This window comes from Pseudoliparis swirei, chromosome 18, assembly GCF_029220125.1.
Source record: "Pseudoliparis swirei isolate HS2019 ecotype Mariana Trench chromosome 18, NWPU_hadal_v1, whole genome shotgun sequence".
Taxonomy (NCBI): Eukaryota; Metazoa; Chordata; class Actinopteri; order Perciformes; family Liparidae; genus Pseudoliparis; species Pseudoliparis swirei.
This window is the reverse complement of record NC_079405.1, coordinates 23,419,788-23,437,732: the sequence shown is the minus strand read 5'-3', so window position 1 is coordinate 23,437,732 and position 17,945 is coordinate 23,419,788. Positions and strand designations below refer to the sequence as shown.

Below are 17,945 nucleotides of genomic sequence, written 5' to 3'. Positions count from 1 at the left end.
TGTTTTGAACTGTCACTTGGCGCTGGAATTTTGTGTTTTCCATAAATCGATGCAAAACGATTCTTCACAATGAAGGAAATCCCAAAAAATGTATGCTCAAAATTGTCTTACACATTAAAGGATGTGACAAATGATACAAATCATCTCTAAATTGAAATGTTGAAATGTCTCCACTAAAGTCAGGGGAAATTCTCGGTGCGAAAACGGGGATAGAGATTCAGTTTTCAAATTTCAACCTTTGAAGATTTGACGGTAAACTTCACAGGTTCTGGTTCTAATTTGATTAGAAAATGAACTAATCCAAATCTGCAGATTTAAATCGGTTCCAGTTCTTTGAAGCCCAACAGGCCAGACAGCAGCGTTAGCCACTGGCATTACTTCAATAAACTTACTGTTGAAGTTTGAAGTTCCTTTTATTGAGCAACAGACATGAAATCTGCAATGATGCAAGTGGTTTCATAAGTGTGTGTCTTCAGGTTTGTTTCGCAAAATCGGAAAAACCTGATATGCTTCATGCTCAATGCTCCAGTGTAAATCCAGCCAGGGGGGTTATTCTCTTACATGCTTAGGCCTGGAGTCTATTTCTCACACGTCCTGCCATTCAATCACATGGTGTCTTTGCTGTCATTGTTTTTGGGCAGTCAATTGTTATTTCAGCTGTTCTTATCATGTATGTACCTTGCTGCTGCTCAGGACACACTTGATTTGCTCGATTTCAAATCTTAGCACGGAAATTACGATTTTTTTTCATGAATGCTCTTTACAAAACAGAACATGCAGCTCTGTGTGAAGCGTACCTTAAAATCAACTCATAGAACCAATAGAAACAATATAAGTGTATGTATTCAGTATAAGATCACCAATTGGTGTGTGGACGACGGTTTTGAAGCTTCGAGTTTGGATTATGTTCATCGCCATCTCCAGTTTTTGCAACCAAATAAAAAGGAAGTGACCATATGTGGACGCCGTGGTAGCGATCTGTCAATCACAAGGTCGCCACACCCTAAAACATACTCTGCTTTATGGTCTGTTTGATTCTAAATGGACCATAATTTACTAAACGAACATCATGCTGTATTGAAGAAGACTTGAAACAAGAGATTGAGACCATAAACTCATGTTTACAATGTTTACTGAGGGAATAAATCCAGAGATAAGTAGTCATTTTCTCATAGACTTCTATACAATCAGACTTCTTTTTGCAACGGGAGGAGTCGCCCCCTGATGGCCATTAGAGAGAATGCACGTTTAAGGCACTTCCACATTGGCTTCACATTTCAGGACCGGAGGTTGCCATTTGGGACAAACCCAACAATTGCAACAAGGGTAGTTTCCAAGATCATACTCCATGACACATGAGCAAACCATTCATTTCGTTCTGCGACACAGTTAAAGAACAGAAGAAGTATGATGAACACACAGCTCGGCACTTCCTTTTTCATAATCAGTTATATATTTAATTTAGTCTGTATACTTTTACGTAGTGTCTCTGACATGATGTTTTTATTCTGTCCATTTCAACATTGTTCTCCCTTATTTTATTTGCTTTGTCTGTAGATTGTATTTGTAATCTTATGTTTTTAGGTTTGTTCTTAACATCAGCATCATTGGGACTACGGATGAAAAATAGCCTCTGGCACATTTTCTGAAATGTTTTTTATCAATGTGCACTGTCCCTTATGAAATAAACCCAGTAAAAAAAAATTTAAAATTAAAAAAGATCACGTCTAATATTTGCTACTCAGATTCAGCTGAGGTGTTGTGCACCGAGGGGCTCGAGGGACATTGTGTTCCTCTTTTTATATGCTTCGGTCCTTGTGTATTACTTTAGTGGAACATGACATAAGGTACTTAAGCAACAGCAGGAGACAAATATGACAAAAAGCTGCTCCAAACCTGGTCGAGCTTTCAGAACTGTAGCCTTCAGAGATCATATAAGATCACTGTCAACATTTCGTGAATGAAGAAGTAATTAAAAGAGAGCAGGACGGTGAAGCAATCTAGAAATGTACTTATTGTTGCTTCATCTGGGTTAGTCCCCCTCGCCGATTTCAGTTCCTGATTTAGTAAGTGAATAAAGGCAATGTGCCTCTCTTCCTCTTTCACTCTGTCTTGTTGGCGCCCGAAGGACACAACAGAAGAAACCTGAAAAACTGCTTCTCGGGTAAGTAAAGGGAGACTGGAGAGTTTTTAAACTCTTGTTTTTAATCTTTTAGCAATATATGGTCCAAATATTTAACCCAATGGGATTTTTGATGGAAATGTTCTTAACAATAGGAGATCTAAGTGGGAATAAACTGCCCTAAAGTGTCCTATTAATTCTGATTTGTTTGATAGAAAGAATAGGATCTTCCACCTCTGCCTCTGGGCATTATCTATTATTTCTCTTTGATAGGCGGCATCTTTTGTTACAGTTTTGCTGTCTTACATTTCGTCAGTGCAGTCCGACTATCTGTCGCCTCCTAAACGTGCTCATGACAAAACATGTCGATTACAACTTGCAACATAATGTAGTTCACGCAACGTCGCAAGAAAAAGAGGAAAAAAAGAACAAGATGTAACTGTTATGGTTGTTTGAATTCCTGGATAACTGAGAAAAACCAGCATGTGTCAGCCATGGACATCTGACATGTTATGACATTGAAATATTGTAATTCTGTTTGAATGCACAAAGTATTGAATGCTCCAAAAAAGGTCATTTTTCATCATGTAAAACTGTTCAACGTCGAGTCAAATGTGGATATTCAAAGTGGACAAAAGAACTCAGACTAGGCCTAACTTAATAAAGCTTGTCTGCTCACTTATGTCATGGGGTCTCTTCAGCTCTTTCTTAAGCCTCCACTGAAGCAGAGACTGCAGTGGACGGTATACATTTACTTAAATTAAGTACAATTGTGTTTGTGCTTTTCTTGACTTTTCATCATTTACATTTACATCATACCACAGAATATTACAGAGGTGATATTGTTGTACATTTTACTCCATGACATTTATTTACAGTGGAGTTACTTTTTTTAGATTAAGATTTAACAATAAAGATTAACATAGGATGTAAAAGGGACGTATCATGCACATTTTTTGAATTATATATATATTCTGGGTTTCTGCTAGAGTAGGTTTATATGCTTTTTTGTTCAAAGAACACATTATTTCACCACATACAGTCTGTATGAACACACCTGTGTTCACCCTCTGTCTCTTTATGCCCAGTCGGCTCTGATGTACAAATGTAAGCGCACAAGCACTGAAAATGTGTGTTTTCATGATGTCTCCACTTTAAATGTTTAACCAGTGGTTTCCAAACAGCTTGTGACTCCTGGCAGAAAAAAACAATGAAGTTGGGGCCCCCATGTAACATTTCATTTGTTAGTGTTAATACAGTTAATGAGTCAGAAGGCCCATTGTTCTGTGTTAGGAGTACTTTTACTTTTTGCACGATAAGTATATTTCTTTAATAATACTACATAGGATTTTAACCGCTTAACTTTGACTTGTAGTGAAGTATATACATATACAATACATTTGGTATATTTACCTAAATAAAATGTTTTAGGTACTTAATACATTTCCCTGTAGTTCTACAGGTCTTCGCTGTTTAAAAAATAACTTTAAAAAACCATACGATCTGAATGTTGATAAACAAATATCAACAATGCATTTGAAAAAGGGGCTGTGCTTCACAGAGAAGCTATTGACATGAGTATTTAAATCGATAAAAGGGATGAAACCAACATGTCATAAACAAGACAATGCACTCCGCTAAAAGAGAGCCATTTTTTTAATTAAATGCCAAACATGTCAACAACATAAAAGCAAAAACACAGCCTGGCTTATGGTGTCATGTTCATAAAGAAAAGAGAGAGAGTTTAGCCAATGAATTTTTTTGATTTCCCAACAGCCACGATGTTCCTGTGCTGTTGGCTGGCTCTGACGGCTTTAATCCCTTTGACCCTGAGCACCAATCCTGGAGTGAAGGTCAAGCTAACCGCAAAAGGCCTTGAATATGGTAAGGTTTGCGGCCCGCTTTATTCCAACAGTTGGAAATCACGGATCTCTCCAGAATCTCATCATCACATTCCTTTGCCTTTTTGCGACAGGCAGACAACTGGGGATGGTTTCCATCCAGAAGAAACTCAAAACCATCAAAGTCCCAGATATGTCAGGGCGCCAGAGAGTGTCTCCCATTGGCAAGGTCAAGTACAGCTTGACAAAGTAAGGCGGCAGATCATTCGACACTCTGGAAATATTCTGTGGGTAACTGGGATTCTTCACAAACGCCATGTCGTCTCTTTAAGTATCCGAATAGTGGATGTGGGTTTGCCAACTTCCGCGTTGGATCTGGTACCAGGGACGGGTGTCAGGCTGTCCATCGCTAAGGCCTTCATCAGTCTGCACGGAAACTGGAGGGTCAAGTACCTCAGAATAATGTGAGTGAGAAGCAGAAGAAGAAAAAAGTCCTTCATATACAGCTGAAATCCATTTAAAAAATATATCTGCTACAGCTGCGACTCCTCTCTTCGCAGAAAGGACAGCGGCACTTTCAATTTGAAGGTCAGCGATCTCACCGTCACGACAAGCATTGCCGTCAAGAGCGACGAGATGGGCCGTCCCGTGGTCAGCACCGCCGACTGCGTGGCCAAAGTCGGCAGCGTGAGCGTCAAGTTCCGCGGCGGAGCCAGGTAAAGGGAACCCTGCCGGGCTTGAACCCCATGCGAGGGAATGGAATGTGAGATTTTTCTTTTCATGCTCGCCATACCGCCCAAATGAATTCCTGTGATCGCTCCGTGTTTCAGCTGGCTGTACAACCTCTTCAAGAAGTTCATCGAGAAGGCCTTACGAAATGCACTGGACAAACAGGTGAGGGGAAGCCAGCCTCACACCGACTGCTTTAGATGGTCGTGTACTCACACAGTACGGGGTTTCCCTCCTCAATGCAGCCACACATTCATAACTAGGACTTCAGACCAGATCACAAAGGCTTCTAGAAACAACTTTTGCAAAAAGTAACTGATGGAAGCCATCGAAGTGGTATTCACTGCATTTTGAGGACTCTGCAAGTTTATTTTTAAATGAAGGGAATGTTTCTGGTCTTTTTTTTTCAGATCTGCACTCTGGTGGCCGACGCAGTAACTGATTTGAACCCTGAGTTGAAAACTCTCAATGGTAAAAATGAATATGCTATCTAAAAAAACATTTTGATGTTTCATTGATGCTGAGAGTGTATGAGAGACATTCTATCTCACTGCAGTTGTAGCAAAGGTGGACAAGTACGCAGAGATTGAATACTCCATGGTGTCAGCGCCCGCAGTGACAAAAGCCTCGATAGAATTTGGCTTGAAGGTAAAGAAATGCCGAGCCTTATACTGCACATTTTATACATCTAAAGCTCTAGTTTGGTTACCACGAAATAGACGCTCATGGCGACGTCCCAATCTCTCTCCCTCCGGTATTTATTCGTCACTTAGGGGGAATTCTACAACATCGGGAAGCACCAGGAGCCTCCGTTTACCGCCGCTGCCTTTTCCCTGCCGCCCGAGACCAACAAAATGTTGTACCTCGGCTTGTCCGCCTTCACCGCCAACTCTGCGGCCTTCGTCTACAAGACAGCCGGAGCCCTCAGCCTGTACATCACCGATGACATGGTGAGCGCCATCCTCGCTTAAATTGCCTCGTCGATCGCCGACGTCGTACTGAACTACAACCTTTCCGTCCCGACAGATCCCTCAAGGCTCGCCCTTCCGACTCAACACCAGAACGTTCTACGTCTTCATCCCACAGGTGACAAACACGTTTCTGCTGACTCCATCGCCCGAAGGAGGCGCCGTGAGCTATTGGCAGTTTGTCACGTCGTGTCTCGGTGTTTTTATTTCAGCTCGCCAAGCGCTTCCCGGGCCTGATGATGAAACTGCTGGTGAGGACGGCGAAAACCCCCGTCATCACGCTTGAACCCAACAACGCCACGGTGGAGGCCAGTTGCACGGTGACGGCCTATGCCATCCAACCCAACGCCACGCTCTCCCCTCTCTTCGTACTGAACATGGTAGGCTACACAGCTTGCATGATAGGAGGGGGGGGAAACAATTTGTGTGAGCTAAAATTGGTAACTTTTCTTGCCACATTGTCTTTACAGGAGACCAGCGTCAGCGCCCGGGTGTTTGTCAGTGGAATGAGGTTGGCTGGAGCTGTCAAGCTGAACAAGTGAGTTACTTAAAATATAATTATTTGTTCTCAGAGGAGTACAAACAATGGGGGGCCAAAAGGTCCTTGTAAGAACATCACAGTTTAATTTTGCCTAATTTGCACAGAATGGATCTGACCCTGGAGACAAGCTACGTGGGAGATTTTGCGGTGAGAACTGCGTTCTAAGCCGAGTCACGGAGTGCACAATCACTACCAGCGTGACTAAACCTAACCTTCACCCGCAGGTCAGAACCCTCAACAGCATCTTCCAAATGGTCCTCAAAGTGGTTGTGATACCTACACTGAACGGTGAGTTTTTGCACTTTCAGTTTCTACTCTCCATGAATGAGATGTCATGTACTCTAATCTGCAGCTTCCCCTCGGTTTAACGGAGTTCAAAAGTGAGTTTCAGTTCAATGTTTAGCTGTTCTGATTATATTTTGACTGTCACTCTTATTTTTATACTTGATATTTTATTTAGGTATTTCTATACTACCTTCAAAAGTAAGAATGCATAATAATAATAAAACATGAAGATAAATCAAAATTAAGTAAAAATGAACCATGCATCTGGCAAAGAAGGGCCAAAAGGAAACACAAATGTTAAAGCCAGACAATAATTATAAATAAAAATGAAAATAAAAAATAAAACAACTGACTGTCACTTTTGTAGCTGTAGATATTTGGCCTAAGCAGGCCGCTTGCTATTAGGAAATAAGCTCTAAAAACCCACTGTGCCCTACCTGCTGAGGAGCAAAAAACTAAAGAGACAGGTATTTCCCTCAGGAGTCGGTAGAGACCAAAAAAAGTGCGAGAAGAGGGTGAATATTGGACGTACTGTACGTTCATCAGGTGGCGAGAAATGCAACTCCGAAATTAAAGATACATTTATTCCATAACAGCCTCATTGTTACCTTCGCATTGAAAATGCCGGAAGGTTATGTTTTGATCGCCGTGTATTTATTTATTTATTTATTTATTTATTTATTTATTTGTATGCGTGTTATTCGCAAATCTCAAAAAGTATTGAACCGAATCGCATGAAATTTGGTGGGATCATTGTTTATTATCTGGGGACCAGTTGATTAGATTTTGGGATCGATCGGGTCAAAGGTCAAAGGTCATGAACAGGTCAAAATCTTTCGCAGAACTCAAAAAGTATTGAACCGAATCGCATGAAATTTGGTGGGATGATTGTTTATTATCCGGGGACCAGTTGACTAGATTTTGGGATCGATCGGGTCAAAGGTCAAGGTCAAATGTCATGAACAGGTCAAAATGTTCTTGAATCGCCTGAAATTTGGTGGGATGATTGGTTATTATCCGGGGACCATTTGATTAGATTTTGGGATCAATCGGGTCAAAGGTCAAGGTCAAGGTCATGGAAAGGTCAAACTCTTTTTTTACCATAGCACGATACATTTTTGTCCAATTGGCATGCAACTAATGCCAAAATGTTCATAATTCAATGCCGAATCTTGTGATATGCGAAGGTATGCGCTCTACCGAGTGCCCATTCTAGTTTGCTAATGTGTTCATCAAATCTCATTGCAATGTTGTTTTTCACAACTTGTTTCTGATGCCCCCTAGTGGCCAACAAACATCTGTTATTGCAGGTTTACCTAAAGACGGAAAGGCTAACCCTTTTTAAACAACTCTGTATTAATGACCGTGCTATGTATTCCATCAAAAACACACATTACATGCATGTATTGTGCTTTATAATTCAAACATAAATGTAAACCCCTATTGATGACATCGATATACTGTTTGCCACTTTGGATTTTTGCGAGGAGTTTATCTAAACTTGTACACATTTTGCTTCGTAGTTCAACTTGCAAAGGGACACCCACTTCCTACACTTGGAAAGATGACACTTGTGAACACTCAGCTTCAGGTCCTGAAGGTCAGAGTCTGGATGTTTTTTGTTTAATTTGTTGTTTTATAAAACCGCATGTGTTTGAGTAAGCTGCATTTATTATATATGTAGTCGATCAACGGAATCCATGATCTCAAAGCTGTAATTAACCACTGTTACTGGGCTTTTCTCTAGGACTACGTGCTGATTGGGACAGATGTTCAGTTCACGGGTTCAACGAAAACTCCCAGGATTCATTTCTGCGCTGCGGGGCCACAATGAAGATGCAGGCACAGCCAGAGTTCAGCTGACAGTAAACCATTCGGGAAGAAAAAAAAGAATAATGCACAGATAATACTTCTCCTACCAGCCTCAGAAATACAAATCTCCTGTTTCCATTTGGACTCAGTTTCTTTTTTTAAATTATAATTCTCCTCTTTGACTCATTTTCCTTTATATGTTAACCCAGAGCTGGTTTTCCAAATGAAAAATATAGATGATGGCATTGATCTGCTCCAACAGGACACAGTCTGCAGAAGAGGGTTCACTGTTGTCACTTCAATTATCTTTATTTATTTTTAAAAAGCTCCTTCCAAAGCAGATCACAGCACTTTCTGCTGCTGACTTTAGGGGGAAATATTGTTAAGTTTCTGAGTCTGTTATTCTACAAACGTGCTGATCCGTGACATTTCTGCTGCAGTTCGGAGAGTACCAACACAATGCCGTGGCATCAAGCAACAGACAAAAGAAATCAGTCACAGCTGTGTGTATTAAAGAAACGTTACTTTTCATCCAGCCTGGTTTCAGCCTCTTGAAGTGGGGATGTATGAGTTACTTATCCCAGGTTTAGTGACACCAGAATCGGATCACTAACTGCAGAGCTCCAGGTTCCGGTCCCGGGCTTAGAGGACGTCTAATATTGGTTGCGCCAATGACAAATATGAACATCAGTCCACAATAGCATGCATTTATTAGTTTGAATAAGCCACACTTTTCTCCCACTGACACCAAGGCAAACAATAAAAACCGAATATATTTAATGATCAATGTACCGTAGCGTATAATTAAGTAGCTGAACATTCGCTGAAATGATTACGTTCAGCTCTTGTCCTGCTACTGTGCTAACGTAAGTTTGAATTGTTCGCTAACGTTAGCAAACCCACGCACTAACGTTACAGAACTATAAGTTAGTTATTACCTTCGCATTGAAAATGCGGAAGGTTATGTTTTGATCGCCGTGTATTTATTTATTTGTATGCGTGTTATTCGCATAACACAAAAAGTATTAAACCGAATCGCATGAAATTTGGTGGGATGATTGGTTATTATCCGGGGACCATTTGATTAGATTTTGGGATCAATCGGGTCAAAGGTCAAGGTCATGAAAAGGTCAAAATCTTCTTTTTACCATAGCGCGGTCAATTTTTATCCAATTGGCATGCAATTAATGCCAACATGTTCATAATTCAATTCCCAATCTTGTGATATGCGAAGGTATGCGCTCTACCGAGTGCCCGTTCTAGTTTTAAAATGTGGAAGTACTCCCACAAAATACTTTTAATTAGTATGCAGAGTGGCTCCTTAGTTATTTAGCTTTCATCATTAAATAATACACACGAGGCAGTTTAATGTTGTAGTTAATCAATGTGGAGCCAAATTGGGATACTTTGTATACTACTGGGTAGATTATAGCACTACAACTGCATCATATCATGTAAGTATAATGAAGTTTCATATGTAAAGTATCTTGAGGTTTCAAGTAAATTTAGTAGAGTAAAAAGTAAAAAGTAGCCTACTATCAAATGGAAATACTCAAAGTATGAATGGATGTTATTCACTGTATTAAACATACGCACAGTAGGCAACTTCATTTAATAACGATAAACGTGATAAAACAATACACTACGCAGTATAATACAGAGGTACTGTATATAAACATTATTTATTGATATGCAATAATAATAAATACACATGATTCTCCACCATGGATATTGGTGATGGGAGTCTCAGCGGGACGCCATTGAAAAAGTCAGTGCTGCTGTCCCTGTACACAGCAGTGCATTGCTTAGCACACACGTGTACTTGCACACACGCACGCACAACATTTAAATAGTCCAACGTGACAGAAAGATGAGCTAGTAAAGATGTCCCGTAAAAACAGTCTCCATGCATCTTCATGAGTGGGTCACGAGAAGAATGTAGTGTCCCCGATTCCTCAAAAAAGCGACAGCTGGTTTCCTGTGGCGTTTCCCGTGGCCCTTCAGGGGCACGTTTCAATCATGGTCGTGTCCGAGGGGGCATGTTCATGGAGCCGGAGCCTCGGCGCAGTCTCGCAGTGCTTCCCTGTGCCGCTCAGGGAGCTGTGACTGAGGGCTCGGCCTCTCAGGCTTTGGGAGCTGGACGACAATATCTACGGAAAGATAAAAGAGGAGCAACATCAGCGGGGGAGTGATGAATGAACTTTTTCTCTTTCTTCATTCATCAGCCAACATACACCGTATCTGTAATGCACAAATAGCGACTCATAACATTAGCCAGGCTCTTTTTGAAACAAGGCACTGGCTAACCCTACCTTCACCAGCACATAGTCCCCAGCATGGACGGACGCAGCGTTGGATGCTGCGGGCTGCACGGCAACGTCCTCTTTGGGGAAAATCACCTTCATGTTGCCGTCCGTTCTCCCGCACAGGTCCTCGACAGATCTTTTACTTTCCTGCGTAAAAAAAGTGGAAACCACGGAGATGAGCAGCTGTTGCCCGGTAACAGGTCACAGCACTCATTGCTTTCATCCGTGGCGAGCAGTGATGCACATTACGAATGCAACTGCTGCACCAATCAATCCTCTGCCCCGCAGGTTGGAGTATCAACAAGACTCAGAGTCGGGCTACCCGCCATGCGAGGCTGGACACAGCGAAGGCTTTGAGCTCGACAGCTGCAGGGGAAGCGTTTCCCCATGTCCGCCATGTCGGTTCAGTGTGTTTACCTGCTGCGTTGTACTAATTAGAGGCTTCTTACACATTTTGACCAATGGATTTCCAGGACTTTTAACTAAATTTCCATGACCAAACTGAAATCTCGGTATAAACATGAACAATTTAGAACATTGTGCGTATTGAGAGCGTAGGCCGGCTTATATTTTGAGCGTCTTTCTTTAAAAAAACGTATCAATTATTTTAAACTGGGCGTAAATGAACATGTGATTATCACACATTTCCATGACTTTTCCAAAACTTTTCTGATTTACGTTTTTTCCATGACTTTTCCAGGCCTGGAAATGACCATTTTAAAATTCCATGATTTTTCCAGGCTTTCCATGACCGTACGAACCCTGTAATTAGCACTTGGGCTGTAACAACGTTGTCATGACAAACATCACGGTTTCACGGTATACAATATTACATCATTAATATTGGTATTTTATTGCTCTGGAATGAGAACAAATAATACAATAATAAACAGAATCATAAACCTGATGAAAGAAAAATAGCATTCAACTTTTAAAATAATGCCCTATGATTATTGACGACGAGCATACAGTGTGGGAGGAGCCTTTTTTAGCATTGTTTACAATACCGTAGATTATCAAATGTCCACAGCCAAAACACAAAGTAGAGAGGCTGATGGGAATGTGCATCTGTTGTGTCGGTGTTTGGACATAAATCAAAGAATTGGACGGAGCGAAGTTTAAAATCAATGACGACATTTAACTTTAAGCCATAAATGGTGGCGCCAGAAAATACAGGCGCCAACTCTCGAGGGTCATAGGTTGTGATTCATACTATTTTTTAATGAGTATTTACATTACAGTATACAGTCCTGCATAGTGGACCTTTAATAAAATAAGTTTGATATAAATTCCTACATCTCATGTTAAGGGTAATACATTTTTTTATATCTAATTATTTATTTGAAACCTCACATCCTGCGAAGGACGTGCCAGTCAAGTGCGCAGTACTCACTCCCTCCACCAGCACGAGCTGTGTGCTGCCAATCAGCGCGCCGTTGACCCTCGCCGCCTCCTCTCTGAACGCACCAATGCACTCCTCCAGCCTCCGCCGCTTCACCTCAGCTGGCACGTCGTCGTGTAGCCGATGGGAGGCGTGGGTTTTCTGAGTCACAGGGAGACCAAAGAGACCACACGTTAGAAAAGTGACGGCTCGGATTTAATTCAACAAAAAAAAAAAATTTGACACGAGCGACGCTACATCCCAAACCCGCACCAGAGCTCACCTTCCTCATGCTGTAGGCGAACAGGAAGCCCACATTGTAGCCCACCTCTCGGATCAGGGACAGGGTCTGCTGGTGGTCGTCCTCCGTTTCGCCACAGAAGCCTGAGATGAAGTCACTGCTGAGACTCACCTCTGACACACAGATTACACACACACACACACACACACACTCCATCAGTCGGACAATACTAAAAGGCCCTTTATATTATATTGGCAGCTGGGCTGGGCTGGCCCCGCCCCCCATCCGCCCCACATTATTTTACTTTTCCTTGAGTGAAACATTCTAGTAAAACTTGACCGGAGTGTTGGTGTCTTTCTTACCGGGGATGATTCTCTTAACGTTCTCCACAAGCTTGAGGTAGGCCTCTCTCGTGTAGCTGTGCATTTAAATGGTAAAAGACATGTGATTAGAACTCTTGGGGACATTTTAAGAGACTTCTTTGATGAGAAATCAACAACAAAAAACATCTTACCCGCGCCGCATCGCCGTTAGGACCTCGCTGCTGCCGCTCTGGGCTGGAAGGTGGATCTGCTTACAGATGTTTCCACGCTCCGCGATCAGGTGCAAAACCTGAAAACGCCGGCGCACACCCGCCAGTCAGGAAGCGCACACCGCCGGTCAGGAAGCAAGTTAATGCAGGAGGAAAAAATATTTTCACATGATCTCTAAATACAAGGCACATATATCGTGTGTATGAAAATAAGTTCAATTAAAATCCACAAAACAATAAAGCTCTAAATCCTGTTTAGAACTTGGGGTGGTGCCTTCTGCCTCTTGTGGTCGGAATAAGTATTACACCAACAAACAACGATACAAATATTTGAAAGAATATTCTGAAAGAAATCTTGACCGCAGAATAAATAAAAGTTCCCCTGTGCTGATGTATGTTTTGTAATAATAAAGAATCCCCCCCCCCCAGCTGTTGCACAGATGGAAAAACGAAAATATGGAACTTAAAAACATTATTGTGGCGAAAAAGCGTTTTTTTTTATTTCCAACTGTTCTTAAATCACAAATGCAGTTAGACAACACTTGGATCAGTAGATGTGTTGGCTTTGACAGGGCTTCAGTAGCAACATGTACCTCATCAGGGAAATCCTTGGGATGGGGGGAGGTGAACCGGATCCTCATGTCTGAATCGATGCGCGACACTCGGTCCAGCAGGTCGGAGAAGCGCAGACCGCCCTGCTTTGCTCTGTAGACGGTCTTGAACCCCTGGCTGAGCTTGGTCGGGTCGGAGCCGCGGAACTGCTCCTCCGACGTGTCTCTGTAGCTGTTCACGTTCTGACCCAGCAGAGTCACCTCCTTCACACCCTGAAGAAAAAAACAAAATATACATGTATCAAGCGGTTACAGCTACAAAGTAGGGATTGGAAATATTATTATTCTCATTTAATTGGACCGGTAGAAGGTCGGTGGGATCGGAATCTGGTGCAACACGGAGGATGGTGGAAATGTATTGGTACCAGGCGGCATGCTCCAGTTCTGCCGAGGAGTCTAAACATTTGCAATCGCTCAATTTACCATCAGGGGGCAGACTCCTCTAGTTGCAAAAAAATAAGTCTGATTGTATAGAAGTCTATGAGAAAAGGACTAATTCTAACTTGATTGATCAGTAAACATTGTAAACATGTGCTTATGGTCTCAATCTCTAGTTTCAAGTCTTCTTCAACACAGCATGATGTTCATTTATTAAATGATGGTCCATTTGTGACGTCACGATGACTACGTTAACTTCTTATAAACGGTCTATAGTTGGTACTAGCGCACAGAAGCAGACAGTCAGAATTTGTTTTACAGGAAGATGACGGGCTTTGATAGAAAAATACAGATGTACTTATGTTGTGTTATGTGGCTCCATCTAAAAACATGAATCCTGATCTTCACAATGTTCTCTCAAAAATCAGATCTAAATACATGAATCAGAAGAACTTGTTTTCATTTACTCCCTCCATGTATAAGTGTGTGTTGGGCTCAGAACTCGCCTGGTCGGACAGCAGCCGAACCTCCTCCAGCACAGAGCCGGCGGGTCGGCTCCTCTCTCTCCCGCGGGTGAAGGGGACGATGCAGTAGCTGCACATGTTGTCGCAGCCTCGCATGATGGAGCTGCGGAAACGGAGGCACGCGCACACAAACCACAATCATCAGAGACACAGAAGGAACTGACTGGAGGGGGGGGGGGGGGGAGACCTACACAAAAGCACTTTTTCCATGAGGAGCATGGTGGACGGGCATGACGTCAGCGTAGGTCTCCTCCAGCGATAGCAGCACGTTGCTCGCGCGTTGACCTCCGTCGACCACGGCTAAGAGGCGGGGGAGGTCCCGGTAGGCGTCCGGACCCGCGATGACATCCACGAGCTTCTCCCGCTCCAGCAGCTCCGTCTTGAGCCGCTCCGCCATGCACCCTTGGACCAACACACGGGCGCGCGGTCAGTGCGCGTCCCCGGGGGGGGGGGGGGGGGACAGTATGCGTAAGTGAACCAGAACTCACCCAAAACCCCAATTTTCATCGGCGTTGGGGTCTTCATCCGCCTCTTCTTCATCGCCGTCAGTTGCCGTAGTCTATTCCAAATGGTCTGTTCGGCTTTTTCTCTGTCGAGAGATCGAGAGAGAGAAAGACCTCTGTCATCTAACGCTATATGAACAATTGTAAACAAATAAATAAAATAGGAAACATAGCAAGTTACCTTATGGAGCATGTTACCAGAAGGACAACGTCTGCCTGGAAGCACAACATGTATTTATTTGGTCAATTGTTATTATGTTTCCCCCTACACATACATGGTCCTTAAATAGTTTGGAGCTGTTCCACACCTCTCCTACGTCCGCTGTGCGCCGGTAGCCCTTCTTCTGCAGTAAGGACCAGGCGATCTCCGTGTCGTTCACGTTCATTTGACATCCGTAGGTTTCGAAGTACACTAACGTGAACACAAACACACGCAGTTCAGCAAACTCGTCCCGCCGCCGCTTCCCGTGAATCTAACTCGCAGCGATGCTGACTGACCTTTTCTCGAGTTGCCCGTCTCCCAGTCGTCGGGAACATAACCGCGGTCCTCGGAGCCCTCGTGGTCAACTGCGGGGCGAGTCTCGCGAGCCGAAACCCCTCTGATGAAATCCTGAAAACTCGGACCGGAGGATATCTGAGCCTTGAACCCGTCTGCGGTTGCTGTCCTCCTCTCTCTTGAGGTCACGCCGCTGTTGGCTGATTTAGAACAGTATTTGGATGGAGCGCACCTGAGGGGCTTCCACAGTTGAGGAAGGGTCATGAGGGGTTTCCTGAGGTATTCCATGCTCAGTTCGCTCACGTAAACTCCACGAGTAGAGTACGTGTGGCTGATTCACCGGCCGTACCGCATACTGCAGTTGGTCACTTTTAGCCTACTCACTAACTTGTATATATTGGTGAATTAGCGCTAGCTATGTTGGGTAAATGTCATTCAGACGCTCGTGTCTTGTGGAGCCAAAGATATACTCAAGGCAAGAGGAGTATCTCCCCATTCCAAAGTAACGGCGCAAAGACCTGGAAATAGCGTTGAGATGTCGGAAATTGCAAGTTGGCTGGGAAATAATTCGTTTTGGGAACGGTGGCAGGAATTTCAGCTTATATTAGCTAACGTGTGTAACCATCGTTCCCTCAACAACGTCGTGACTAATAGCTGTGTGTGTCAAGTGCAACGTTTTTTCTTTCAGGAGTAAATTTACAAACATGGCGTAAAGATGAGGTGAGGAATAGTCGATTGGGTATCTCACTCGGACCTTTTTATGAAAAACGTGGCACTGTTCCTTTACGTTCTGAAAGCTATGAGAGAAGAACAAGGATATTTAAGCGGTGCCCCGCTCGACCAAGTTGGAAGTTGAGGACAGGGAATCATCTTACGTCCCAACATTGCGTTTGACAGCATATCCCAGGGTGCATCGAGCTTTACGGTCCGTCTAAAACCTTGACGGGAAACAACGTTCCGGCCATCGGCGGACGCTTCAAAGTGAGCTCAATAAATCACCAAAATCTTGAATCCGGATTAAACCTGAACACTTTGGACTGTATTTATACCGTTCAATTAATCCCTATGTAGCACCAATTGATACATAAGAGGTGTGCACAATGTAAAGCTTGAAATACATAATTAAACACACTTTTAACCCATGACAAATATTTATCAAAGAGCTGTTTATGCACATTTATTTTCATTTCGTAGGCAGTAAAATTGTCATCGTGTTGAATAACTTTTTAAGGCGTTTGAACACAATCCTCTTAAATTAAGGTCTATATTCATTTTGTATTTTTCAATTTATTTTAGGGATTACATTTGCATAATGATGTAAAGTAATGGCTGCCAAAATGTGCGTTTTAATGCTAAATGTTATACAACTATAAATATATATTACATACACTACCGTTCAAAAGTTTGGGATCACTTAGAAATGTCCTTATTTTTCAAAGAAAAGCATTGTTTTTTTCAATGAAGATAACATTAAATCAATCAGAAATACACTCTATACATTGTTAATGTGGTAAATGACTATTCTAGGTGGAAACGTCTGGTTTCTAATGAAATATCTCCATAGGTGTATAGAGGCCCATTTCCATCAACTATCACTCCAGTGTTCTAATGGTACATTGTGTTTGCTAATCGCCTTAGAAGACTAATGGATGATTAGAAAACCCTTGAAAACCCTTGTGCAATTATGTTAGCACAGCTGAAAACAGTTATGCTGGAGATATAAACTATACAACTGGCCTTCCTTTGAGCTAGTTGATTATCTGGAGCACCACATTTGTGGGTTCGATACGACTCTCAAAATGGCCAGAAAAAAAGAACTTTCATGTGAAACTCGCCAGTCTATTCTTGTTCTTAGAAATGAAGGCTATTCCATGCGAGAAATTGCAAAGAAACTGAAAATTTCCTCCAGCGGTGTGTACTACTCCCTTCAGAGAACAGCACAAACGGGCTCTAACCAGAGCAGAAAGAGAAGTGGAGGCCCGGTGCACAACTCAGCAAGAAGACAAGTACATTAGAGTCTCTAGTTTGAGAAATAGACGCCTCACAGGTCCTCAACTGGCAGCTTCTTTAAATGGTACCCGCAAAACGCCAGTGTCAACGTCGACAGTGAAGAGGCGACTCCGGGCTGCTGGCCTTCCAGGCAGAGTGGCAAAGAAAAAGCCATATCTGAGACTGGCCAATAAAAAGAAAAGATTGGTATGGGCAAAAGAACACAGGCATTGGACAGAAGAAGATTGGAAAAAGGTGTTCTGGACAGATGAATCCAAGTTTGAGGTGTTTGGATCACACAGAAGAACATTTGTAAGACGCAGAACAGGTGAAAAGATGCTGGAAGAGTGCCTGACACCATCTGTCAAGCATGGTGGAGGTAATGTGATGGTCTGGGGCTGCTTTGGTGCTGGTAAAGTGGGAGATTTGTACCAGGTAAAAGGGATTTTAAATAAGGAAGGCTATCACTCCATTTTGCAACGCCATGCCATACCCTGTGGGCAGCGCTTGATTGGAGCCAATTTCCTCCTCCAACAGGACAATGACCCAAAGCACACCTCCACATTGTGCAAGAACTATTGAGGGAAGAAGCAGGCAGCTGGTATGCTGTCTGTAATGGAGTGGCCAGCACAGTCACCAGATCTCAACCCCATTGAGCTGTTGTGGGAGCAGCTTGACCGTATGGT

General features: G+C 42.8%; 2 protein-coding genes across 2 annotated transcripts; one reads left to right on the top strand and one right to left on the bottom strand.

The window, feature by feature from the left end:
• The first annotated feature begins 2,059 nt into the window (after nt 1–2,059).
• Nucleotides 2,060–8,829, top strand: LOC130208228 (bactericidal permeability-increasing protein-like). Its single transcript, XM_056437236.1, has 16 exons — nt 2,060–2,164; nt 3,899–4,006; nt 4,098–4,212; nt 4,296–4,427; nt 4,524–4,679; nt 4,794–4,857; nt 5,103–5,163; nt 5,249–5,340; nt 5,466–5,642; nt 5,719–5,778; nt 5,873–6,040; nt 6,131–6,198; nt 6,306–6,348; nt 6,426–6,489; nt 8,010–8,086; nt 8,234–8,829. Exons 2-16 carry the CDS (start codon nt 3,904–3,906, stop codon nt 8,318–8,320), a joined length of 1,467 nt encoding a protein of 488 aa, XP_056293211.1. The 5' UTR covers nt 2,060–2,164; nt 3,899–3,903; the 3' UTR covers nt 8,321–8,829.
• Nucleotides 8,830–9,891: 1,062 nt separating this feature from the next.
• Nucleotides 9,892–15,715, bottom strand: cdk5rap1 (CDK5 regulatory subunit associated protein 1). Its single transcript, XM_056437234.1, has 13 exons — nt 15,273–15,715; nt 15,083–15,186; nt 14,956–14,990; nt 14,760–14,860; nt 14,463–14,673; nt 14,254–14,374; nt 13,352–13,582; nt 12,741–12,838; nt 12,589–12,644; nt 12,269–12,399; nt 11,998–12,147; nt 10,611–10,751; nt 9,892–10,448 (listed from the first exon to the last, which is right to left on the bottom strand). Exons 1-13 carry the CDS (start codon nt 15,556–15,558, stop codon nt 10,299–10,301), a joined length of 1,815 nt encoding a protein of 604 aa, XP_056293209.1. The 5' UTR covers nt 15,559–15,715; the 3' UTR covers nt 9,892–10,298.
• Nucleotides 15,716–17,945: the final 2,230 nt, after the last annotated feature.

Excerpts from the sequence above, each read along its gene's own strand:
- LOC130208228 (XM_056437236.1), top strand. The coding sequence starts at position 3,904 with ATGTTCCTGTGCTGTTGGCTGGCTCTGACGGCTTTAATCCCTTTGACC. Across the intron at positions 4,858-5,102 it reads GAAATGCACTGGACAAACAG|ATCTGCACTCTGGTGGCCGA; the intron begins GTGAGGGGAAGC and ends TTTTTTTTTCAG. Across the intron at positions 6,041-6,130 it reads CTCTCTTCGTACTGAACATG|GAGACCAGCGTCAGCGCCCG; the intron begins GTAGGCTACACA and ends TTGTCTTTACAG.
- cdk5rap1 (XM_056437234.1), bottom strand. The coding sequence starts at position 15,558 with ATGGAATACCTCAGGAAACCCCTCATGACCCTTCCTCAACTGTGGAAG. Across the intron at positions 13,583-14,253 it reads TTCGGCTGCTGTCCGACCAG|GGTGTGAAGGAGGTGACTCT; the intron begins GCGAGTTCTGAG and ends TTTTTTCTTCAG. Across the intron at positions 12,400-12,588 it reads CGTTAAGAGAATCATCCCCG|AGGTGAGTCTCAGCAGTGAC; the intron begins GTAAGAAAGACA and ends TCTGTGTGTCAG.